This window comes from Cheilinus undulatus, linkage group 11 (genome assembly GCF_018320785.1).
Source record: "Cheilinus undulatus linkage group 11, ASM1832078v1, whole genome shotgun sequence".
Classification (NCBI taxonomy): domain Eukaryota; kingdom Metazoa; phylum Chordata; class Actinopteri; order Labriformes; family Labridae; genus Cheilinus; species Cheilinus undulatus.
Window position 1 is genome coordinate 32,133,266 of NC_054875.1, and position 27,498 is coordinate 32,160,763.

At 41.3% G+C, this 27,498-nt stretch overlaps 1 protein-coding gene across 4 annotated transcripts in view; it reads right to left on the minus strand.

Moving 5' to 3' along the window:
- zbtb46 (zinc finger and BTB domain containing 46) overlaps window positions 1-27,498 on the minus strand; it is a 99,689-nt gene that overhangs the window by 61,106 nt on the left and 11,085 nt on the right. For 3 of the 4 annotated variants that reach the window (XR_005992539.1, XM_041798773.1, XM_041798771.1), the window contains exons 2-3: window positions 2,056-2,279; window positions 984-1,917 (exon numbers count right to left, since the gene is read on the minus strand). Coding sequence is in view for 3 of the 4 variants with exons in the window: in XM_041798773.1 (XP_041654707.1) it covers window positions 984-1,917; window positions 2,056-2,241 (1,120 nt within the window). In the remaining variant the exon portion in view is untranslated. The remainder of the gene's footprint in view (window positions 1-983; window positions 1,918-2,055; window positions 2,280-27,498) is intronic. The other variant, XM_041798772.1, reaches the window with a different exon arrangement.

The following is a 27,498-nucleotide window of genomic DNA, read 5'->3' on the forward strand; positions in this document are numbered from 1 at the left end:
AGCACCCTGGATAGTAAACTTTGGCAAGCCAAAACAGCCATGCCCATTGAGTTTTGTACACAAGATTGATGACTTTTGGTTGGTGTCACATCTTCTACCTGTAAAACAAATCTTAAGTGGATCAAATGAAAACACCCGGAAGAGTTTATTCGAAAAGGACCCTTCACATTTCAAACTGTACCCTTTTTTTGTTGACCAACATGGCAGGCTTACAGTTGAATTAATGATATGGATCCAAGAAGTTTATCTGTAGGTCTTTTGATGTTACATATGCCTACCAGTTTTCATGCAGAGAGAAAAACTTTTGGAGTCATCCATGAAGCTATCACAGTATCAGATTTTTCACCAGGTCTGATGCACACAGGGAGTTCTAAGGGCATGTTAAAGCTGCTGAAATTGTGTTTCTTTAAGCATAAGAATAACAATAATTCCTCTTTCCATGCTCAGGCCCTGATGATCAATCTTTGAGTTGAGGGTAATCATTATTTCTGTCAAAGGCAATAGAATTCATTTCTGATTTATAACAAGCAAAAAAACTCAGTTTTAAGAAAGAAGCACACGTCAATTACATTCTCCTGTAGTTGAATGTTGAAGCTATAGTCTCACCTAATAACACACCTAATCTTATTATCATACAGTCATTTGTTAATGCCATTCAGGATAACAATCTAAGTAGGTTCAGGTCTTATGAAACAACAGCGACTCCAGGAAACTCTAAATCAGCTCCGTGCCGTCCTGCTGGTCTGCTTCTTTTTTGGCCCGCCTCCACGATGCCAAATCCGAAGAGCCGATCCAAGTTAAATCCACCTGTTGTTTTGCCGCTAAACTTATTATCAAACCCACAAATCCACTAAAAAAACAGGACTTAGATCTTGAAAACACAGGGATTGTATTCACTATTGCCAAGCTGTGACCCAGTTCTGCTGCTGTGACAGTTTTGAACAGGGAAAGTTGAGCTTAAAAAGAAGGTGTGTAAACCTTACCTGGGATTTCCTGTCCGTTGTAGTTCCATCCAGTCACAGCCAGCATGGAAGGCAAAGGAGACCCAGGCCTACTGTCCCGGTCTCTCTCCCTGTCCCATTTCCTCTCGGTTTGTTGGGTAATATGTCTGACAGTGTCCTTGTTCTTCCGGTTCTTCCTACGCCCAGATCCTGCCATGGGTTGCCAGGGTCCATCTCCACCTCCTCCTCCTGCAGGTGCTCCAGCACCTTGCTCCCCATGGCTCTGTGCAGCCCCCCTGAGAGTGTCCCTTGGGTGGGAGGAGGAGGCAGGAGACACCTGCTCCTCTTTGACGGTGACGGGCCTGTAGTCATGCGGCCAGGCCGGCTGCGAGTCATGGCAGGCTTCCTCCTGGCTCTCATGGCTCTTGGGGGGCTCTTGGTCCTCCTTGCTGTATGTGCTGCCTCCCTCATGGCAGCTGGCAATGGCTGAGTCCCCGGAGGAGTTGGTGGGGCTGGTGCGGCGAGCCAGCCAGGGAGAGGTGCTGCGACCAGACATGATGGAGGCCAGGGCTTCAGATGCCATTCCCACTATTCCTCCTGCTCCTGCACCCCCCAAACCTGCTCCCACAACTCCCCCTGCTCCTACTAAACCTACTCCTCCTCCACCACCTCCACCACCTCCTCCTCCACCTAAACCAGCTGCAGCAACAGCTCCCATCTCAAAATCGGCCAGTTCGTCTGCCATCTCGGTGCGGATGCTGATGTCTAGTGCAGCCTTGATAAAGCTGTGGCATGCCTGGACAATGTCGGTCATCTGCAGGTAGCTGGCAGCGGACATCACCTCTATCACGTTCTTACTGGTGAGGGCGAGGTGAGCTGAGTACATAAAGTCCAGGATTGCTTTAAAGCCTGTCGCCGTGACGATATCCAGGTGAGTGACAGTAGTCTGGTGGTGAGGCTCTGCACCTTTCTTTACCTAGAGAGAGAAGAATCGTTCACAATTTCTTGTTTATTTGTTTACAACAGGACTTTTGACTGAGCTTTACTGGCAAAAAAACTACAATGACCAGAGAGAAAGAAGTACTTAACAGACCCAATTGTGGCAGTCTCTTACCTGGCAGTAGAGAGTCTTGAAGTAGCGCGAGGAGCCCAGGAGGACATTCTTGTGGGCTTTGAAGATCTTTCCGTCCACAATGACACAGGCGTCGCAGAGGATGCCATGCTGCCTCTGCTCATTGAGCTCTCTGAGGAGCTGACGGTAGTGAGAGGAGATCTCCATGTCCTCCTTCCTGTTGTTCATCTGTGTAGCTGAACAAAAGCCTCTCCTCCAAACGTCTGCTGGGAAACAAAGAACAACGTTACACTCAAAGTGTGGATATCTGGCCACTGAATAGGGTTGTGCAATAAATCCCAATCCATCATGGTAATACAAGCATTTGTTTCTTCAGATTAAGTAGAGCCATTTCAGAGCTGATTTCAGTGGTTAAAAAGTTTTCATGGTACTAAGTAAAGCAAAATCAAAAACTGGTCCATAAATACAAAATACATGTAGGAAAATAGTAACTGTAAATGTGAAGAGTGAGTGTCACGGCTGACCTTTGTGAGATTTTTCAGTACTGAAATTTTGGTGTGGTTAATAACCAGTGGGGGGATTCAACAGTTTTTTTGGGACTCTGGGCAAAAATTCACAGATGGCTCCTCAAAACAGCATCATCACACTTATCTTATAATTATCTTAACAAAATTCCTGCCATTAGTCTTATTTTCTCTAATTTTATTGGGCATTTTGTAGGGGTGCACAATGATATCTATATAGGCAGATATCAGCTGAATTTTCAGGTATAAGCTACTTGTATAAATATCTAAAATGAATTTGTAAAGCTCATTAAAAAGGATAACAACAAAAATCCATCTCTAGTGTTTGGCCTTTATTTTGACAGGAAAGCTAAAGTGAGATAGTAAATATGGGGAGAGAGTGGGTAAATATATACACCAAACAACACCAGGACCAGGATTCAAACCTGAAACCAGTGCATTGAGAACTCTATGTGGGCCATGCACTACCAACTTGTATTAATATGTACTATATGTACATTCTCTGGTTTGTATTCACGTACTTGTATATTTGCTGTCATCCAATCAGTTATTTCCTTTTACTGGTTTCTGCTTCTCTCCTTTGTTATCATTAGTAAATGTTTTGTGTGTCCCCTTAATTTTGGTTTATTTGTGTGTTGTATTTTGTATGTTTGTTTTCTCCCACGGTAATGGGTATGCAATGGGTATCATGTTCTCACAATGTATAAACCTATGAGCACCAATAAAGGGAAAACAATAGCAATCCAATATCGTGCAATCATAGCTTTTGGCCTTATTTTAATAGGACAGCTATAGCAAGACAGGAAATAAGAGGAGAGTAGGAGAAGACAAACGTGGTACCTGCTCTACTAACTGTGTGAAACTAGTGGGTGCTGTCAGATGGGGCCCCGTCAGGGAGGTTTCCTACTGTCATTGCAAATTTTGCACATTTGAGCCACTGCTGCGGTTTACAGCTTGTCAGCTCTTTGGGGCCCATGGTGTGGGGCCCCAAGGAGTTACCTGTCTGCTGACAAGCAGCACATCTTTTAAACGTCTTGTGTATAACAAACTTAATATAAATATTCTTATCACTTTAGGCAGATTTTAAGATTCACCTGGAGCATGTAACAAACACAGGTATTGTGCTAAACACAAAAATAGATGTAGAAACTCTGAGTTTTAGCAATAATTTTTGCTTACAATGACACACTTGAGTAGAATTTCATGCACACTGCTTTTTTTTTTCCATATAACTCAGGCCTATCAACCAGCAGCAGAAACTAACAGTACAAAAGCGTTCTAATCCAAGCCTATTTTGTACACATCAAGGAAACAAGGTGTCAAGGCAGCAGGTTCAGGTATTTCTTCTTTAAGTCCAAATATAAAAGGTTGATGGCTGTAACTAAATTCAAACCCTTTCCTCAGAATGATGGTTTCATTTTCATGTATGGGGGAAAAATAAGCAATTTTAGCCGAACCACTCCTTTAAAGATGAGCCAGGGTAAGGATATCTCAGTAATGACTGTGACATAAAAACAATGACATCAATAGAAACCACATCTCAACTGCTGTAGTTTGATGTCTAAAAACAGCCCAGTTACAAATAGTCAAAAATCTCTATTTAAACCGTGTCTGACAGGTTCATTTGTCTGTGTGCATGGCAGTGTGTGTGAGGTAGAGAGTGTGTGTTTTAAGCTCATTAAAAATGTCAGTTAAAAAGCGTAACACTGTCACAAAACAGTTGAGAAGGAGAGAAAAAAAACACCTCATTTAGTACAGACCACTTTACCATTAAATTTATCAATAAACACAGCCTCAGTTCCTTGTTATTTTTTCTCCGCATCTCCCCTGCGACCGTGAATATTCAATCAACTGTCTAGTTAAGAGGAAAATTCGCTCTTGAACCTTCACCTCGGTGTTTCTGATCTCCCTTGGTTCAGTCTAGGTTGTGAACACAAAGTTTTTCTGAAATACTACAGAGAAAGAAAGACCCTTAATGACAATTTGTGGAGCTGTTCAGCTGTCAGAGAATGAAGTTTCAGCTTTTCCATATTAATTGACAGGATTCATGGCTGTGTGACAGGAGTACAGGCATATTCCATTATGTGCCTTACAAAATAAAAGCCCTAGAAAGTTTAAGACTATAATTTTTACATCCCCTTAACCCCAAGCTCAACTTTAGGTTTTACTAATACTGAGCCAAGATGCTTGTAGGGTATTTAAATCTGAGTTTTATGCTGTATGCAGGGGCTTGGATTATGAACAAAAGGTATTTAAACAAGAGGAATTCAGGTGAAGACCACAGAGTGAGAGGAGAGCAGGAAACAAAGAGAGATGTGTGCATTACGATGTTGAACAATTCAATGAGGTGTCAGAAAAAGCAAAGACACACAAAAAGAAAAGGGCCACACACACACAGAGTCAGGCAGTGCATTAGCCGAAGCATTAGCAGCCGCCGCTCCCGTTCTCGTCTTGGTTAGGGCTAAATCGCCGGGACGCAGAGTGTTACCAAACGCAGCAGTGATTTGTTTTGGGAACGCCACAGCTGTCAGCTCTCGTGGGCCATCCTGAGAGATGACAGCTCGGGTTGGCCGAGGTGACAGCAGCGTTTGCTCGGGGGCCGGCACACTTCAGGTCATGTTTAGCAAAGCTCTGCTCAACCTGATGGCTTGTAAGATCAGATAAATCCACAGCGTCTCCCACGTCCGCTCGGACAAACACACCTCCAATGAACGGCGGTGGACGGGCAGACGGAGCGATGGTGACAGCCTCTCTTTCTGGGTTTGTGATCAATGCATGGCAGCTCACAATCTTTCACTTTGACTTGTGTTTCTGTAAGTCACACAAAGAGAGAATGGAGAGGAGGCAGAAACTTGGACGTGAATGGAGAATAGGAGAGAGCCTCAAAGGCTCAAAAAGCAACTTTTGACGCAAGTGTTTTTATCCTCTGGCTCACACACTTCTTAGAAAAAATCTATTGCTGTTCCAACCTTGAGATATTCTTTCCTTTCTGTGGTGCCCTGATGGAGGTATTGAGAGTCTTCACCTCTCACCTTAGGAGACAAAATGAGCGGCTTTAAAGACACAGTGGCTTCCCTCCTCCTCTTTTCTCTTCTTCTCTCAGGGACACTCAAACATTCAGTTGTATAGAGCGGTCTATAAGTTAGACTCCCTCGCAGAGCCACATTCAACACAGTAAGAGGCATTTATTCACTGAGAACTACCTCAATACGCTGCTTTTCCTGTGTTGTATCCTATTAATGGACGATGAACTGCAGGGTCATTGTGGACATGATGGTCAGCATTCAAAACACGTCTATGTTTTTCCTCACAGGAAGCAGTGAAAGAAAGATGGATACAGCAAATCAACAGCTGGAATATGAAAGACTCAGGATCCTCTCATCATTTTAAAATCTAAATAATCAATAGATTACAATGACAAGCACTTCAGGATACAAGTTACATGCTAATGATAGCTACAGACACTCTGATAAAAGATGTAATCTGTGTTGTCAACAATAAAAAATAAAAGTTTCTAGCTTTCCGTAAAAAATCTAGTTTTGAATTCAATTCATATTTGATAAAAACACAAGACACCAGTTTTTTATGTCTTCTACAGAAAATACAACTATTTCCAAATTAGCAATTAAGAGATATTCAAACAATCAGGAGCGGCTGAACTGCTGACTGAGGGCATGGCAGTGATGGTGGATAAGATTGGTGGATTTCAAATCTGAAAATATGTAGGCAGAGTGTTCCCATGATGCCCTTGGGCAGAGTGTTAAAATGTGTTTAGAAGATGATTTTTGATGTTGCCTATTGTACAGCGATCACTGCTGGGATGCTTTCCTCAAGTTTCTGATGGATTGTTGTTGTTTCTCGCTTGAGTGAAGTTGTGAGCACTTCCTGACAATGACTTTAGCTGGCTGTGTCATTCTTACACATGATAGCATCAACTGTGCAAGGAAATCAAGGAAGTGTACATTGAGGTGCATCTTTTTAAATTTATTTTTTTGTCTTTTTGCACCTTTATTGATAGAGGAGGATATAATTGGAAACAGGCATGAGAAAGTTTGGCAGAGACATGTTGGAAAGAAGCCACAGGCCAGACTTGTACCCAGGGAGCTCATGTACATGAGGTGGCAAATGGTATGGCAAGGCATACTCAGCATAGTGTAGGTGAGCTGTGGGAATTTGTGCAACTTCATGTAATTACTACATCTATACAACAACTTGAGTTACTGTAACATGTTTTTAAGAGTCTATTTTGTATAGATGTGGGTATGATGTGCCTTGACATTTTAGTTTGATCTTTGGTGTGCCTTAGGCAAAAATAAAGTCAAAATCACTGCACTAGGCTATCTGTTCCCTAGAGATGCATCTTTAGTAATACTGTAAGTACTTCTAACGAATTCCTCCAGTATGAAGGACAAAAGAACGTAATGTTAGAAATTTTTTAAACTAATACTGGTTTTGTTTGATTTTCACTTCAAAAGTAGGTTGATTTTACATGCAAATATCATTATTTACTTAAAATATCTTAAACAACAGTAGATCTGTTTGATTTTTATGATGAGTAGAGTTGGGTTTATTTGAAATTTCATTCATTACATTCATTCAGTGTTTATAAAAGTTGAAAAGTCTAACTTTATTGTACTTGGATTTTTGTTCATGTACAAAAACAAATGAGTAGTTTACACACAGATTAATCTGGCTTGTTCTACATAAAAAGTAAGGCCAAAGGTTGCCAAGTTTTTTTTTTAAGTAGATCTGGACTGATTTTTTTTATTGATGTACATAGATGCACAGACCAGATAATGGTATGACTTTTTGACAGCTTTTCCCCTTCAATAGGTCACAATTCTGTATTTAAAGAAAATGGAAGCACATTGCTAAGAGGATAAACCTTGTAGATTCCTGGTTTAATCTCAATAACTTTTCTATTAAAGATGCAGTAGGCAGCACACCTTGTGGGCTGTGGGTGATTACCTCACAACTATCATGATAGACAGTGAGCGCAACTACCACACTGAATGTAATGGAACAGTAATGCAGGAAGGCATTAGATCCCCCAAAACAAACCACCTCATTTGACTATTTGTATGACTTATATCCCTGACTTTAGCCCCTTAGGGCCTTTTAGGATCATGAAATTCAATCAGAGTTTGTCCAGCAGAAGTCTTCCTCTTCCTTCCATGTTCTTCTGCCTATCCAAGGTTGGGTCGTGGTGGCAGCAGGCAAAGTAAGTCAACCCAGCGATGTTTTCCAGTTCCTCTTGAGGGTTTCCATGGCGCTCCCAGGCCAGGTGGGATATATAATCCCTCCAGCGAGTTCTGGGTCTGTCCCGGGGTCTCCCCCCAGTTGGACGAGCCTGGAAGACCTCCACAGGGAGGCGACCAAGAAGCATCCTGATCGGATACCCAAACCACCTCAACTGGCTCCCTTTGGATGTCCGAGCTCCTCACCCTATCTCTAAGGCTGAGCCCAGACACCCTCTAGAGGAATTTATTTTTGACTACTCGAACCTGCAATCTCATTCGTTTGGTCATCATCCAGTGTTCATCATCGTGGGTGAGGGCTGGAACGTTGATCGACCGGTAAATTGAAAGCGTTGCCTTCCAGGTCAGCTTGCCCCTTGTCTCAAGGCGCAGTCAGGGGAAGGAGGGTTTCTGGTTCGGGGATATCAGAATTGAATCTCTGCTGTTTGCAGATGATGTGGTTGTGTTGGCTTCCTCAGCTGGGGACCTCCAGCAGGCACTGGGGCGGTTTGCGGCTGAGTGGGAAGTGGCTGGTATGAGAATAGGCACCTCCAAGTCTGAGGCCATGGTCCTATGCCGGAAAACAGTGGATTGCTCCCTCCTTCAAGGACTTTGGGGTTTTGTTTATGAGTGAGGGTAGAATGTACCATAAGACTTCTGCTGCCCCCCCAGAAAACTACATATTCTCTTAACTAACAGTTTAGCTGTTGGGCTAAACTGACATGAAAGGCCATCTTCTAACCTGGCCTGGCCTTTGCTCATTGATGATAGACTGATGATAAATCAGTGCTTCCCTACTATCTGCCTGTTATATTTTTGCATTGACTATAACAAAATAAAGGCAAGGCGAGTTTAATTTGTGATGTTCCAGGCATTGAAATTGCATTTTAACAGATGCAACTCTAACCAGGAGAAACATAATACAGTTTTCTGCCAAAAGACAACTGGATCTAACAAAATCTAACAATTTTACCTGTATTGTACTTGAGTGGAAGTTAAAGTATTGAAGGGATATCTCAAAATGTGACAGAATGAAACCAGAATTATCTACAAGGCTGTGCACTTGAGGTAGGTCAGAAAATATTTACGTATTTTTCATCTGTTTTGTGATTTCTCAATAAAGCAAAAACCTTGAAAATTTTGGTGGATTTAAAAACTCAAGCCACTCAGTGAGTGTGAAAACAGTAACATGGACCAGAGTTCATTACTACAACTTTTCATCATGTGTGGTAAAGCGTGTCCAAAGAGCTAATGATAAAGTCAGCGTGGCGCTGCACTCTGACACAGGATGCCATGTTTCCAAGGGAGCTTTCTGGCAAATGCTCCTGCGTGAGTTTGTGTGTATGTGGCGTGCATGCCTGTCCCGGATTTTGCCCAAAGTCGTGTTAAATGGTGCCTCAAATTTAACAAAAACAATGATCAGTGGAGGGTAAAACAACAGCGACGGACTGCGAGAAAGAGAGAGAGGAAAAGGTCTAATCAGATTTATTGCTTCAATAGACTCAGAGACAGACTGAGTTAGTAGTTCTGCCGAGAAGAGGAACTTTAATAGAGAGCGCTTTGACCTCTAAACTCTCTGCTCGCCTAATTGGCTTGTTTAATTTCAGCATGTTTAAATCCCTCCAGTCAAAGACCCCCTTTCTCCAGAGGAACCAATCCAAACGTACCCCTCTAACGGCACATAAATACCCACAAAAACCTCTTCAGCGTTCATCCTGGCTTTTCATTTCCTCCGAGAGCTACTTCATCTCTAGACCATCAACAGGACCAAAACCTTGCTGCCTCTTACTGTGGGAGAACGGCCTTGATTTATAGCGCACTTTTTTCCCAAATATACACTTGACACAAGATGGGAAAGTACGATAAAATGAACTTGTCAGACAATCAAGTGAAGAGAGAGGCAGAGACTTTTGTGTGTCATCCAAAGCATTAGCAGTCTCACCAAGGCTACAGAAACTAAAGCTTGCTTTCAGGATGTCACCAAGCAGAAAAAAGCTTTTCATCCCTCGATGAAAATTCAGAGAAAAAATAAAAGCAAGGAAAAAAGTTGTCAGGAGGCAGGCTGACAGTCTGTGAGCACTTCTATGTGGTCAGAGAGGATTGTTTCAGTAAAGCATGCCACCAGAGCTCCGAGTCCCTGTCACCCTTCTGAGCCCAAATCCAAAGTGAATGTCCTCCATAACCCCCCCTTCACACACATTTATTCAGCCCCCTGCCCCTAAACACACAAACATACGCGAGAACTAAAAACACACACATGCGTTCACACACTTAGCAGAGCCGTCATGGCGTCACAGCCGGTTTGTCCTGGTCACATCAAAGCAAAGTCACTCTTGGCCCCAGCCAGACGACTAAAGAGATGAGACGTGTGATGGAGTGAGAGAATGGGGCTTCCTCCTTCTTGTGTTTCTCCTAATGCAGCCTGTCCCTCCGAGCCACTTCTCTGCCTCCTTGACCGCGCAGGACCGTGGGGAGACAGAGCGCAAGGTCCTTCTGGATCAAAGACAGAGCCAGACTTTATTTGCTATGGAGGTTTAACACGGAGAGCTTTCACAGAGGCCTCATGCTGTGATTTCATGCTGAATTCAGACATTACACTCGCTGAGGATGCAACAACATCTTCATGCAGAGAAATAAAACAACGTATTTTAGCCTAAAACCCCCTAAAACACAGCGTTTTTCTGTAAAACCTGTCTGATTCGCTCCTGCAAGATGCATCGGATCCATCCAGACACTTTCACACATTTGAAGTTATATTTATTTTGAATAAATGGATTTCCAGTTGGTCAGGGTAAATTATCATTTAGCAGCCAGTGTGCTGTTACTTGCAAAATTGCTACCCTCAGCTAATCACTCTTCATTCAAATTGTGGCCCTCTGTTCGACAAATGTAACAGTCCAGCTCATTATTTGATAAAGTGACTTTGGTTGGACGAGCATGACAAAGTGAGAGAACATAGAGCCCCTGATGTGGGCAGAGAAATAAATAAATAAATAAAATCCATTAAGAAATAAAGAGAGAGAAAACGGACAAAATTATTTCTACTCATGCTTATATATTCACAATGGCAAATTCCAAGGCATGAGTGAATTTTCCTCATTTAAAGGCACAATATGTTGAATTTTCAGACTAAATTGTCTACGTTAGTTCACAAATGACTAAACCAATGTTATATACACAATGCATTCTAAAAGTATTTAGACCACCCTCACTTTTTTTCAATATTGTTATGTTGCAGCCTGGTGCTACAGTCCAAAAAACTCATTTTTATTCTCATTAATCTACAGTCAGTACCCCATCATGACAAAATGAAAACAGACTTTTAGAAATTTTTGCAAATTTATTAAAAATAAAAAAAAGTGAAATATCACATTAAGACAAGTATTAAGACCTTCTGCAACAACACTTGAGATTTTAGCTCAGGTTCATCCCATTTCTCTTGATCTTTGCTGAGATGTTTCCACACCTGCTAAAAATTCAAGTGTTTTTGCAAAAGGTCTGAGTACTTATCCCAATGTGATATTTCAGTTTTTTAATTTTTAATAAATTTGCAATCATTTAAAAAAATCTTTTTTTTTTCACTTTGTCATGAAGGGGAACTGAGTGTAGATTAATCAGAATAAAACTGAGGTTTTTACTGTTGCATCAGGCTGCAACATAACAAAATTGAAAAAAGTAATTAATACTTTCTGAACACACTGTATCTATACATTTTAGTTGATCATTTATTTTTCTTCAAATATGTCCAATAGTTTTTCAAGTCAAAGAAACGCTTGATTTCTTATTGTTGTAACAGGAGGTGACTCATCCTGCTGGCTGCCATGACAGACCCAACATGTTTATTTTTGCCTTGGAAACATTGGCTGTTATGCCAAAGACTTCTACATCAATGAACGAGGACTTGTACTGGTAGCTAAGAAAGAAAAAGAGCTGCCATCAGAAGCTGCTTGAAAGAGATCCCAGAATGCTTTGAAAGCAGCTCACAACAAAAACCAGGAAGGAAACTTTTAACAGCTTTTCACCCTCATTAATTGAAATTCATCCATGAAATGAGAATTTAAGTAGACTGTTTGGGCTTGACAAAAACTACCATTTATGATTGATTACCTTTAGCAATGGTTCCCAACCTGGAACCTCTACAGTAAATGAAATATGTTACATCAACGAGCTAAATAATTTACATCTAAATTAATAATAGGTCTTCAATATGTGAAGACTCCAAAATAAATTATGCAAAAACTACACTGTTTAATCAACATCTATCCAGCAGATTACAACACAGACTTCAGCACCGGATTGCTTTTTTTAATCAATAGGACTGACTGCAAAGTTTGGGGGAATTTTTCACATCTGAGCTGAGGAAGAGTTACATGTGTAAATATAGACAGACCTTCTCTCCAACTTTAAATGTTTTTTTTTTTTTTTGCATTTTTTTGAGATTTTTGTAAGTTCCACCTTGCCTGAAGACTTGTTAAGATATAAGAATGTGCAGAGTTTGAGCTATGAGATGCTTTTTAAAGAGCTGATGAATCATGGTTGGCTGAATTTATTTCTCACATTTGGACCTTTACCGTAGCTCTGTCTCTGTTAACTTAAAAGGGATGCTTTCTACTTTTTTTCACTTATTATTTATGCTTTTAGCTAAAGGGGGAGGGGCCTCATATTGGTGTTTTCCCTGGGCCTCCAAATGACTAAAACCAGCCCTGCCTCACAGCTGCAGCTCTTCCAGACACATCATTTGCCCTGCCTCTTTTTGTAGCTTTAGTTTTATGTGTCTGCTCTTTTGACAGTATTTATCAGTAGTACATCAAATAAAAAACCCATGCCTGGACAAGTTTCCCTAGATATCATGTTACCTCAACAAGCATGTTGGGTCCATTTATGATGACGCAAATCGCAGTAATCATCATAAAACACAAGTGTGAGAGAGCTTTGGCAGGAATTGACTGAAGAAAATTGTTAAAACGAGGGCATAAGAAGCTCAATTTGAACAGAAGACAGCACACCTCAATAAATGAAGAGACGCACCATCGGCGGACTTCTGCTGTTCTATTATGCACGTTCCTCTGTCGCACATGCAACCAACGATATAAATACACAGATCAAAATAGATAAGTTTTCATTTGAATTTGGCAATCAAAGCCTGACTTCTTTGTGTGGGAAGCAGATTTATTCATGTGACTTGCAATGAATTTTTACTGATTCAGTGTTTATCTTTGTAAACGTTTTTATGAGAATTTTTTCCCAAGTAAGTCTCAAAAGAGCCGTGACTGCTCACTAAAGAGCCACATGCAGCAGGTTGAGTATCACTGCTATATTGCCTTACATAAAGGCAAAAATTGCCATCGTATCATCAGTTTCTGTAGCTTTATCAACACTCATGGGTCTTTTTAGTGCCTCCTGACAGCCCTAGCTGTAAGAGGCTTGCAGGGGTAGCATGCCCGAAATGTTCGAGAAATTTTGTGGAATAGCGTTAGGAAGATTTTACGTCCATCAGAAGCCTTAAGAATTACTTAATGAATGCAAATGTTGTGCAACATCTGCTGGATATGTATATAAGTATGTTTTCTTAAATATCTTTTCTGACATTTCCAGGTGTAAGTTGTGTTAACAGATTGTAAAGTTAACACATTTTTGTTGAAATAAATGAAAACAAGTCATATTACTGTTCAGATTATACACTTTTACTTTGAAGTATGTTGCTTCTCTTTTGTGCAAAGCATGAGTCATTTAAAGCACAGAAGCTGCAGTAAATCTCCAATATGTACCAACACATTACGGGCTACTTTTATTTCTGGGTATAAAGATCCTATTAGCAGTGAAGTCCCTCTTTTTTGCATTTCTACTTTCATGTGGGCTCTGTCATTGAAAGCCAGTGGGGGGTTGCAATAAAACTGGCCTACAGAAGTGCATGAAAAGTTAATAGGAAAGAGGGGTATGAAGTAAGAATCCTCAAGTCAAGAGTTTGCATTGATCCAACAAACCCGGCCTGGCACCCCGGCCACAAAACATTATCAGCCAAGATAAAACAGCAACTCGTTCCCTTTTTGCATAACCTCTACAAGTGACTTGCACCAGTGCTCTACCATATCATAGCAGGCAGCTGGAAAAGGCAAATCATCTGGAAGATCACATTACATAAAGACTTATGGAAAAATAAGGCTCAAGTGAAAGATAAGAGGACCTCTTTAGTTCAAAAGGACTTGGGTGCTTGGAAGTTTACTTTTTTTGACACAATAAGAGAAAATGTGGAAAAAAGGCGGCATGCATAAGTGGAATTAGAGGGATATTTAGCTGAACAATGGAAGCACTGTTCATTGAACACATGACAGTATGACAGTGGAAAGCCATTAGTTTGCAAACTGGTTCTTGTACTTTGACAAATCACAAAAGTTGGATTAGATTAGAACTATTAACCACTATTCTCAAATCAATCCTGAATCATGATGTTTGCAGAACATGGCATGAAGTCACACAGAAATGGAACAAAGTGACGAGAGAAAAGAGCCACAGATTAAGAAGAGTGAGAAACAGAGAGAAGGGAGACAGAGACAGTGGGGGCCACATATATAGATAGAGAAGAAAGATAGAGAGAGAGGGGGAGACAGGACGAGTGGGGAGAGAGTGACTCAGGCAGCCAATATTTTTTAAACAGCTTTGCTTCCACTCAACTGGGCATCAAGGCCATTATCCCGGGGTTAATCCCCAATCCGACGGAGCTGGCAGCCTTCCGGGACAAGCCAGGGTGGCAGCCCATCAACAAGACAGGCACGGACAAAAATAACACACACACACACGTGCACATGACACACGACACACACACAAAACCAGACAGAGACAAGCATGCAAGCATTTAGAAAATAACAAACACTACTCTCTGTCCTTTTTTCGTTGGATCAACAATACCGTTCATATTCGCCTCTCATTTTCAGCTCCGTCTTCTTCAAATCTCTCTGTATATGCTCCTCTTGCCATTTTCCCTCCTTTCTTTTGTCACACACCCTCCATCTGTCCACCTTTATTTTCTCAACCTTTCCCACCAGCTCTAACCATGCCACATTTTGCACCTCCACCTCGCTCTCCCTTTCCCTGGTCGCTCTCTGTCTCTCTGGCGGGCGTCCAAGGAGTCAAGGTGGAGGAAGAGATTGACTCAAAGAAGGATAGCCATGTCATGTGGAGAGGGACCAAAGAGGATCCAGGAGGCTTAGGAGGACTTAGCGCTACTCCCTTCATCCCTCCGCTCCCCCTCGTCCTTTGTCCCCTCCTACTATAACACCTGAATACAATACCTGGACCTCCGCGTCGACAGCTGAACGCCTCCATGCTGCACATCACACTGTTTGTTTACATCCAGAAAACAAGCCAACATGTTCGCCCTCATAAGCCTCCAATCCAGCTTATGTCACTTCAATGTGTGCAGTTCAACACCTTCAACCCTCTCAGCCATCTTGTCCTCTCACCTTCAGCCAAACAGGTGTTAAGCCCTGAGTGATCTTATGGAAATCCAACCATAGTAAGGATGGACGGGGATCATCCTAGTGTGACCGGAAAACAAGTGTGGCATTTTTGGCGGGGTTTCAACTTCACCTCAAGTTCCTTCAATGACCCACAAAGTGTCAGCTGGCCTATTCCAACTGTGGTTTTAAGCATTTAAGCATGAAACGCATTCTGTGTGAGTGTCATGAACGTGTGAAGGGGGGACAAAGTGATCCCCCAACTGTGTGGGCATCGGAAAGTGTAACAGAGACCCTGGTGGAGCTAGGGACACCAATATTGTGGTACACCCAAAGCCTCAAGAGCCCTAAGAAAAGGGTGACAATTTTCCATATCCTCCTATCTTGATCTGTTGATCTTTTTTCTGTGTCTACCTCCCTTATTTGCGTGAGTATGTGTGCAGTTTCTGGGCTATCTTTCCCTCTAGGCCCCTAAGCCTGCTACGTCTCTCGTGGTAACTCCCTGACTGACGACCCAGGGCTTAGCCTAAATTCTCTCTCTATTAAAAGCTGTGAAATGCAAATAATGAAACATCTCATTACCACTGTCGGAGAACCAAAAATGATAGGAGGGGGAGAGAGATGAGGCGGGATGAGGAGGAGGAGGCCAGGAGAGTGAAGGCTGAGGGAGGAAGAGGAGAAAAGGTGAGCTGGAAATTGAGGTATGGAGCAAGAGGAAGGGAGGATGTGGAAAGCAGGGAGAGATAGAGAGGTGAAGGGATGGTAAGAGATAGCCGCACAGTAAGCCTTTGTTTGACGCATTACTGTTAACACACAGTAGGATGGCTACCTATGTAAACAGGGGTGGAGGGTTGAGGAGCGGAGCTGTGAGTTAGCAATTGTCACTCAGATGTCAGAAGATGAGCAGTGGAATCTTCCACTTTGTACTTCACAGTAATATTCAATAAAAAAACAAACTGTCAGTCATGTAATTTTCAATGAAGCTGCAAGGCAAACACATGTAACATTGAAGCTTTTAAAAGCAGCACAAACAGGAGTATGTCATCAGCATACGTGTATAATTTAAAACATCTATATCTGCCTATTTGGTTGTTTTTTATGCCTTTATTTTTCAAGCAGTGTTGCCAACTTAGCAACTTTGTCATTATTTTTAGCAAATATTCAGACCCCTGTAGCGACTATTTTTCAAAAAAGGGACTAGTGACTAATCTAGCAACTTTTTCTGGTGTTATTGGAGACTTTTGGGGACTCTGTCGTTCTTACTCTTCTCAACGAGCAGCTGTTGCTGTTGTGGGAGGAAACACAGAACATTTGCGGTTATAAATTTTACTCTTTATTAGCAGTTATTACTTTGCTGTTATTTATATTTGGCGTTGCGGCTGTTCTGGCATCCCCCCTGCTCTCCCACAAGCCTATGAGAAAAGCATCAAGCAGGAATAGCACACTTTCCTGCTCTTTTTGTGCCTACAAGGAAAGCCTGAGGCAGGGAGAGAAGAACAATTAACCCAGAGCAGAGCAGGCATCAGTGATGTTAGAATGGCATTAATTAAGTCAAAGGAGGAGCTGGGGTGGAGGAGGGTTTAAAAAAAAAACAGCTTGAAGAGGAAGCAGCAAAGCATTAGGGGGTTAAATGGAGTTGTGCTAACTTAAAAATCCAAAACAGCGATTTCAATTCTATTTTTAAAAGCTGATAGAACTCCTTTTAGTTTTAAGTGAACAGTACTCAAACAATTTAAGTATTTTTGTTATTACTGAAATTATATGAGTTATGAAAAATCTGCAGTTTTCCCAGAATACCTTTGGGCACTAAACCTTTGTGCACTCTGCTGCTGCTGTCTTGGCCAGGACACTTTTGAAAAAGAGATTTTTAATCTCAAACAGGTTTTCTCCTGATTAAATAAAGGTTAAATAAAATAAATAAATAAAATGCACCATGAGTGAAGTTGCTGTCTCAATTACATAGGGAGCGATGTTAATATTGTTAATGTCTATGTATGTCTATGGCACACTGACATGAAATATCATCTACCGGGTCAGTGGGTCACCAACAGCCATTGTTGCACATGGTGGCACAAGTTAGTCCACCTTAGGCGAAATGATAACTTTAAAAAACTTCTACAGTGAGTACTATTTCACCTTTTAAGGTAATCAGCTGACTATGATATTTTGAGTGCTAAGAACTTATCAGTGTTTACAGTGCACTAAAAATACTAAAGTACTGCACACTCAAAGTGGATGATTTAGCCTAAGTCCTTCAAACTTCAATTAACATTTAAATCTCAGGTTTAAGCAACTAAAATAATTGATTTTAAACTGGTAGTGAAGACTTAAATAGTTCATGTAGAACAAGTACTGCTCACTAAAAATAAACACGTTTTTCAACTCGCATAAGTCAAGTCTAGTTTACTTGTTATTTTTGAGGCAACAAGTTTCCATATTTTTTTAAGTAAGCTCAACTTATTTTGTTTTACAGTGTACAGGCTTGATTTCTGAACATTAAAATCAAGTTTTAAATGATCATAAAATAGTTGATTACATGATTTTATGCTTTTTTAAGTCCACGGAGTAACAAAATACAGCAAAAAAGTTTTAACTTACACTTTACCTTTTCAACATCTATTTTGTTTAATGTTCAGAATGAGTGTCATGGCAGGACTGGTGCTGAATTAAGTGGTGACTCTCCATCAAATATTCCCCCATACTGTATTAATGTCTCAAGAAAGGGTTTATGGATACACAATAGAAATTTTAAGAGACTAATATTAGAAATGAAAATATAGGTGACTTTGCAGAAGCCTGTTTAAAGAAAATAAATGCTGGTGGCTTGTTAACTGTACGTAGTGATGGCCAACACTGCCTTGTGGTGTAAAAAAAGCTTAAAAAGTTTTAAAACCAAGCATTCGCATTGAAATACCCTAAATAAAAAATAAGGAGGTAATTACTTTGAGTGTCATGTTATGGTTGAATTGAGGTTTTGGAGATTTTATATTACGCCTGATAGAACATCAAATAAGAGTTTTTTGGTTTAATTTCATTGTTCATCACATCAGTTACTACAATTAAAGAAAAATTCCCAGGAATTTCCTATATTAATTGAGGTTAAAGTATGATTTCAGGGCAGGAAATTGACTATGTCTGTGTAAAACCCTATTTGAGTGATACAGGGAAATGAAATCACCAACAATGAAAGATTTTTGGGGGTTGTCAGACGGGAGGACTGGAGATTGTGGTAGTGGTGGAGGAGTGTTGTGTGACAATGACAACATTGCCTTGTATGGACTTTTGGTGTTTTATTCATCACAGAAACACTTTAAAATCTCATCTGTGATGTAGAAATCGCTGATGTTATGAGGGAAGTAACAGAAGGTGGAGTCTGAGGTGTGACCCTGTCTGTTAGCGGGATTAGTTCCTATCTTCCAGGAACTCTTGTGTAAGGGGATTTTACATGTCACAGATGCATCATAAATGTGACTTCTTGCCTTTGGAACCAGGGTTATTGAAATATAAACTGGATTTACCCAGAACATTATTATTGAAATGGGGTTTGAGGATGCCTCGGTCAAAATGAAATTCTCGTCACTACAGGAGCAAACCACTGACTACATATTTAAGTGGACAGCACTTGTACTGAACTGACACCAGAAACCCCCAGTGATGGGCACTGACATATTATGCAGGTCAAGTCATATAAGGCAGAGATATGCACAGAAGGCATCAAACCACCTGGTTGATGTCATGCCCCATCAGCCTATCACGGTGCACATCAAAGTCCATGTAAAGTGAAATCTAAACTGTGTGTCTTAATACACTAGATATGCTGGAAAAAGGTTGCTGTAAACATTTGAAAACTCTGAGATCTATGTGTGACTGAATTATGACATCACCCATCTTGATGGGGAATTACCCCGCCCCCCAACACTACAATGATATAATATCACTGAGCAGTTAATCTAAATAAAGTCTGTTGTTAGTCGATGTAACTGCCTACATTGAAAGTTAACTGCCAGCTTCATGCAGTGTTTTTGTTCATTGTGAGGTAAATCTCCCGAATCTATCATCCAGGGTGGCACACAGGTCATTAAAAGCATCATAACAGAGAGATTTGTGCCAGAAAACAGTAAATTTAATGCCAACTTTTGTCTCTCTGCTCTGGCACAAAGCATGCTCTGATCAGAGGATCATATTTCTCCTGAGTGGGTGTGGCTTCAGTTCATCTAACTGACACGCCCACACCACCCTGAAGCAGATTTTATTGCCTCATTTTTAAAGATCTTAAAGCTTCATTTTATAACTTTAGAAATGTTTTTCATGACTGAAATTTGGCCTGGGGGTTTATAATACGGTGGCGCATCGTACCACAAACCTAAAATACAGATGATTTTGTATCACTTTACAGGGACTTTCAAGTCTACTGTTTACATGTGGAGAAACAAATGGACAGTTGTGACTTACAATGGATCATTTCTGAGGTCAAAATTTCCCTATTTTAAGGTTTTCTGGGGGATTTATTTTTCCAAGTAAGACTTGAAAGAGCCACAAGTCATCACAAAAGAGCCACACGCGTTGAGTATTACTGTTATAGACTGAGGTATGTCCCACCTGTTGCCTTTGAAGCGGCAAGGTTTATGTCCTATTCTGCAGCCAGCCAGGAGAGGATTATTTAGAATGTACTGGCTTCACTCCCAGACAGCTGTTGCTCTGTCCATCTTAATATGTAGTAGCCTATATGAAGCAAAGAAACAGAGGCAACTAAATGAATAAAAAAAATTCCCAAACTATCTGACTGTGAATATCCAATTGAACTCACCCACTAGTTTTATTTTTACCTTAAGAAAAGTATGTGGGCACTTGAACTAAGTGTAAGGACAGCTGAACTTTACCCGCCTCTGTTATGGTGAACATCTTATTCTAAAGCCAAGGGTATTAATATGCTGCTTTCACAGCCTCAGCTCTTTAGAGAAAGGCTGACAAAAAAACTTAGGAAATATTGCCTTGGTCTCAGTTGCTGTTGATTTCAAGTGTTCAATTGAGGTGACTCAGGGCTCTGTGAAGGTTAGAAAAGTTCTGCCACAACAAATAGTTTCCTTTTTTGAGAAATAGCAAATGTTTTACATTGAAATTGTTGGCATCAAGTTGAAAGCTCACTTTTTATAATTGGATGTTAGCATTTGATTGACATTTGTCTAACTGGATAGAATAGCTTGCCATAATAGCCCCAGCTTACAGAGAGGAGACAAGGCTGCCTGTTTACTTTTGGCCATAGTGTGTATTCACATTTTTTCTGTGCTATAAGGGAGTATAACTGTTTTAAATTCAAAAATTTATTTTAAGCACCAAGTTTACCTCCAACCAATCGTTCATTTATGTCACTGAAAGACAACTAAATAAAAATGTTCAATTCTGACTCTATCTCTTGCCTTATCTCTTTCCACCGTCCCATCATTTTTTTCATTTGGCAAAACTCCTCTGTTATAAAGAGCTTTGAGGCAAAAGCAATGACGACAATGTAGGAGTATGAAGCATCTCAAAAGTCCCGTTCAACATCCACGTTGATTTGTCACCCTGCCAGTGAGCTGCTTAGAGCGTGTCTGTGTTTGTGTTATTACGTGTCGCTGTCCGTACCCTTCAATAGGCCTTAACACAAAAACCTGTCGCAGCACAGAAAAAAAAACCTGTCACGACTCAGCTAGACACGACTGTACATGAGTGTACTGCACAGAACGCAGGCAGCCTGTTCCCGAGCTGTTAAAGAGTCGCCGCAGCCACCAGATACAAAGGTCCTAGAAAAAAAAACATGCACAAACACATATAGAGAGAGCAAGTGAACAGTATGGAGGAGAGAAAACAAAGGAGGAGGAGAAAAAAAAAAAGAATGAACATATGGTAGGACAATACACGCCTAAAGGAAACTTTCTGAATGTCTGCGGACTGCAGTGTAATTGTTGTTTGTTAAAATGTGTGGTTTTTGAATGACTGAACGCTGGTGACTCACTGCTGGTGGCCAGTCGCTATCTGGTGCCGAGGCGGGTGTCCAGAGAGTGAGAGAGAGTTTCTGTCTGTGTGTGTATGGGTAACTTGGTGTGACTGTCGCTCTGTCAGACTGCAAACAGAGGCATCTTTCTCAAATCCACACTGGGCCGCGGCTTACAATGAGCTCATGCAAAGAAGGGAGCAAAAAAGGCCGCAGATTAAGTGTGTACTCACAAGGACAACAGGCACGCCCTCCATCCCCCCCTGAGCAAATATTAAAAGAGACTTCACTCCCAGCTAATCTAATTTACAAACACTCCAGAGCACACGCAAACAAGGAAAACACATCATTTTACTATATTAACTTAGCCCTCAACATGCAACATTCACTCAGAACTTTCTAGCTAACGTTTCACGTAGTCAGCCCGTACAACAACTGAGCAGCCCAGTGATTTACATTTAGATAGAGGAGTGTTTATAAAAACACATTTGTATATAATAGCCTCAGGCTGTGTTGTCACTCATCAAGCTGATCAAAAAGCAGCTACTATACAACACTGATGAATCTCCGAGCGCTTTTGCAAATCTGTCCTTCAACAGTCGAAGGGAAAAAAAGGAGGTGAGATAAAGGGAGAGGAATCAAGGGGAGAGGAGAGGAGAGGAGAGGCTAAATATAGAGAGACTCACATTTTGGAGTCAGAAAAAAGACAGTGAAGGGTAAGGAAAAGGGAGGGAGATGGGAATACATGAGGAAGAAAAAATGAGAGGAAGGTAAAGATGGGGAGAAAATAAGAAAGCTGTAGAAATACAGGAAAAGTCGAGCTGAGCTCGCTGCAGCTCACAATCGATGTTTGCAAGGCCTCGCTGGGTTTCTCATCTACTGTAGGGTTGCTTACAGTGGACTACAGGAGAACCGGACTTGGAGGACACTCAATTTTGCCTGCGAGACTTGAGAATTCAATATACTGTGGAGTGTATCACCATAGACGTTCATCAATACGCAGTGTCAATACAGAGCCACTGCCCCTTCGGTGATGTTACAGGCTGGCTGCGGTTGTCTGCTGAGTAAATTCTCATTGGGCTTTTTCACAAACGCACTCCTGCAAGTTTCACGAAGGCTGCTGCGAAATCTTCCTGGAGTTTGATGTTCATGCACTTACGTCAAAAAGAGGCAGAAGTGTTGGAAAAAGCAACAGAGGATGATGATATGACCACTTCTATCTTTATAATGCTTGGTGTAGTTATTCATAGTCACTATATCAACCAACTGTTGCTGATGGGCCCAAATCTCTTAATTTAGAAATCCCTCCTGTCAAGGAAGTGAAAAACTCAGTCTCTTTTTTAAGCACTACATTGTAAAACTCACCATTATGCCTTTCTGTATAGCCAGTAATTAGTACATCATTAAATTAGCCTACTTTAACTGGCCAAAAATCTAACTAGCTACAAGGTTTCACATCAGAAAAATGGCCATAGGAGTTTTTGCCTTGTAAACGAACCTTGAATCCAAAGGAGCTTTGGGATTTACTGGTGCCACAAATATCATAGTGCAGTAGTTTCATTACATGTGAGAAGATCACATTCACTAGTCCTGTGATATGAAATCTTCCTCCTGCTAAAGCAATTAAACTGCACATTTTTTGATGTGCTCAAATCAACTCATCACAACTTTACTGGAAAAAATTATCAGAGAGCTGGTGGGAAAAATTAGTTATATAAGCCCATATGCATAAAACCTGAAATATTCAAGGTGAAGTGGTATTTTGAAGGCAAACAAGCGAGTTTTCACTCAGACTAACTTTTCCTGCCAGCACCTTACTGAAATTACCGTGTGGAGTTAGGATGAATGACAGCATGAAATTTCACCTCTCATTCCCATGTGTAGTCACCAAGGTGAGTTAACCGCTCATTCCTATAGGACTCACTGTTACATTTGTTGTACCAAAGAAACTCGTCCCCTGTAATATTTTCATCTATAATGAGCCACAAGTATGTTTAAAAAACATGACTTTTGCAATGGATTTTAGAGATACCATATAACAATATGCTAGCTTTGCAAACAAGCGGCTAACTAGGTAAGAGGAGACATGTATTTATTAGCTTGATATGGCTTACACTCAGATTGATCATTTTAACATGAATTATGACATTATTAGTCAGTGCATATTAAGTGCTGTCAGACTGTCTTGTCAGTTTGATAAACATGAACACATTTAAGAGAAAAATTAGAACGCAAGATTAGATAAAAACAGCTAAGTTAACATAAAGATGAACATTTGAATAGCCAAAAAAGTTAGCTTAGCTCGTTTAGTGGTTTATAAGACATTTAAATAACATTTTTCTTCATATATGCTATGTTCCCTGCTGGCCAAATTCTGCCCTTATTTCCTGGCATGCCATATAATTTTATAATTTCCTGCACGCATTCCAAACAAATGAATTGCAAGACATGGCAAAATTATCCTCTCTCCATTGCTACAGGTACTTTCTTTCAGGTTTACATCCATGTGTGAAAAAATGCAGTACTTTGTGTTGGACACTAGGAGGCCTTATCCATGTTTACAGACATTAGTAACATGCGTATGTGGAAACAGGGCGCAAAGGGGAACTCACTTCAAGTGAGTGGGTAGTGGGTATCGTCTTTCCATGATTGGAGCAGTCTTTACGTGCTTTTCTCTGTTTCTTGTTCAACATAATTCTTCCCAGAAGTTTTTGGCTTGTCTGTCACATTTGCATCATTCTTTCAATATCATGTAAATGGTAATTTGAACTGGCATAGCGCTTTTCTAGACGTCTGACGACTCAAAGCTCTTCTGCACCTCTACCCATTCACCCTTTCGCTCCACATTCACACACTGATGGTAGAGGTTGCCATCAGTGCCATTCATACGCACCCATTCCTATTATCATGCTATCGACAAAGCAAATCGAACCCACAACCTTCCGTTTGTAGGACGACCAACTTTACCTACTGAGGTACCAATGCTGCGTCCTATGATCCCTCTTCTTCCTGTCTGACAGAAAAGTCTTCCATTGTGGGGTGTACTTGTGAGCAACCAGTTCAGGAAGCTCAAAATTTCCAAGATGTGTAACTGTGAGCATAAGAACTCTTGAAAAATTGAGGACGTCACCATGATTTGGGAAAATTTTCAAGAGTTTGTGCTCCAAGAGTTAAAAATGCTAGATTATTTCAATGTACTTGTCTTCCTTTGATTGGAGAGATTGGTTATCCAGTCTTATAAAGCACCTTAAATTCCACCTTGCAGCACCACAGGGAAAAAAGTTTCCCAAGTTGAAATGTATTGCCTTAAAACAGCAACTTTTCTTATGGAGTTTTGTATGGACGTGATGTCGCTTGAGGCCACGACATCCACTGTGATTGACGAAGAGCGAGGTTTGACCAGACAAATGCCTCACCTGGATCCTCCTGTCCTTTCCTCTTCTGTCACCCCGTCTGCCCCCTCCCTTCTTATCTGTCTGTCTTCTTACTCGCTCCGTGTTTACTCCAATGCACTTTGACGTTTGACTGTCACCTGTTGCCTAACATGTACGACCAGCGTGGCTTAGAGGCTTTTGGAGCTATTGCTGCCCCCGACAGCGATGCAAAGAGCTGCCAATTCATGTACAGGAGTGTCATAGCCAGACACAAGAGACACAAAGACAGCGAGGGAGAGACAAAAGGACCACAGTGTAAACTCTTATGATCATTGCTTAGGACAACACCCACCTTAGAGACCTAATTTTGAACAAGTTACACATTCCCACATTGTGATGCAGTGCCAGTATCAGGTGTCCTGTCCAAACCAACAACCCACCAATCAACCGCCACCCACCTCCCCTTCGTGACACACCAGCGCACACACCAAAACAACCAGGCGGGAGGAGGGGAGGTGAGATAGAAGACAGGAGGGAGGAATGGGTGCGGGGGTGAGAAAGTGAGAGTAGGAAAAAAAAAAAAAAAGGAGAGGGCAAGAGAAAGAGCCAGTAGAGACAAAGGAAAAAAGAGGAAGAGGGGGAGAATAGAGGATAAAGATGAACACTGTCAGCTTACCGTGTGTATTCACAGCGCAAGAAACAAAAAGACGGCAACAATGAGACTCCCATGTAAACGCATGCTTTGGTTGGTGTGAACATGTTGGAAAAAGCAGTGAGAAGGCTGTTAGGGGAGTTTGCCCCTCACCACTGAAAAGGGGATGTGAACCTACTCACTTCTGTTCACCTTGTTTGTTTAAAAAGGGAAGTATACCAACACAAAGAGCTGATAAAATGTCCACTTGCCTAAAAGATTTAGGCGTAATAATACAAAAAGGTTCTGTTTTCTGCTGCTGATAGCGTTATATATCAAAACAAAACCCAAGTTCCTCCTTGAGACGTCACGTTCAAACCTAAACAGAGAAGTTATTCTAACTCCATCAGTTCACTTTAACAGCTAAGACTACATCAGGGCGAATAAACGCCCTGATCGCCAGAACCGGACCTGGCCTCCGCTAAAGCTGTTGAGTTAAAGGGATGTATAAATATGAACGAGGGTCAGGGGGAAGGATAAAAATGAGAAGGAGAACAGGGAGAGGGTTAAAAAAAGGAGAAAGGGAGTAGAGGAAGGGTAAAAATGAGAAATGGAGTAGGGGAGGCCACAGGAGGCACCTGGCCCACTTACAGTAGAGGAGGGGGTGGTGGAGGAGGAAGAGGAGGAGGAGGAGGAGAGGTGGAAGATTAAGGAGTGGGAGGGGAAAAGAAAAAGAGAAGGTGGAAAAAAGATGGAGAAATGGCAGCTGGGACAGAGCAGAGGGCACGGGGAGGACGGGTGAGGAAACGGGAAAAAAGGAAGTGAGAGGAAAAAGAAGAGATGTAATAATGGGAAGGGGGAGGAAGGGAGAGGAGGTGGGGGCTTGAAGAAGAGGTGGCCTTGTGATGCTGAGAATGGAGGTGGTGTATGAATGTACGTGCGCTTCTTTCTGTGTGTGGGTGTCTAAAATTATGACGAAAAACTAACACCTCAACCCAAAGTATGAATAAGCGACCACAACAGGCCAATGTAGGTTCAATCTCTTCTCCACAGCCTGCCTATAGCACTAATATCCCACTAATACCACCCACAGTCCGCGCTCCACCTCACATCAATGAATATTTCATGTCCTGATGGCACTTTTAAAGCAAAAACTAATTAGCAAATCCAAGTTGATCTGGCATTAGTCATATCAGGCCAATTAAAAGCCCAGTCCTACTGTACATGTTAATGGCAGCGAAGTGGAATAATTGTATGTTGAGCAGGGGAGAGAATGTTAAACAGGCCTTGTTAGCAGCACTTTAGCACTCTAGCCAGAGTCCATGGCTGGATTACAAAACTCTACAAAGCGGGATAATTTTTTTAGCACGGCATACACACCAGAAGAGCAGCACACACACAACTTTGAAAGTGGCGAACGAAAACTCTATCCATTAATTAGAGTGTCGCCATCAATTCCACAGGGTCAGGTCTCATACTTATAGCTAAAGAAGAGAAATATTTCCAGGGAAAATGATGGTTTTATGCCTCAGTAATAATATTAAACAGAGATCCAAATATTGGCAGAGGCTCACAGGTCAGATGTTGGTGGGAGAAAAACCATTTTTCTGTTCCTGCGGTCAGCACCAGTCAGCAGAAGGTTTTGGAGAGACAGACATTGTGTGGTTTTGAGAAGAGAAAGGTGTCGCTTTGTATTCGAGTCTTTCCGACCTTCCCTCTGTGTGTTTTTTTTAAACCGAGAGTTTAGATTGAGACAGACAGCACTGACACACACAGACTAAACTGTGCGGCACACACCACACACAAAAAAAAGAAAACGTACGACAGAATAACAAGGGCTAGAACTCTTTCGGAGTGGATGTCTGTTTCATCACCCCCTCTTCTCCTCCTCCTCCTCCCTGTTCTCTCTCTCCTTCACGTTCCCTCTCCTCTTTACTCCCTCTCTCACCTGAGCTTTGATATGGAAATCTCTCACCAGCCACAGCCTGAGGCTAGTTGACTGTTTCTAAAGATGTATTTGCTCAAAGCCGCTCAATTTCTCATCAAATGCTCACACTGTGTGTATGAAAGACAAACTCTTTCACTGGGAAAATAACAACCAACAACTGCGTACTTATACCGGGCTTTCAGGAGTCTGCAAACACCAAAATTCAACAAAAGAAGGTTTTTTCTGCACCCAAACCTTCAAGTCCTTAACAACTTAAATAAACGTGTCTTTAAAGAAGAGAAAAAAAAAGCTGGTGTTGTTCTGCAAAGTGAAGAGCTGGGGACACTAACTTGCCAATAGAGCACTT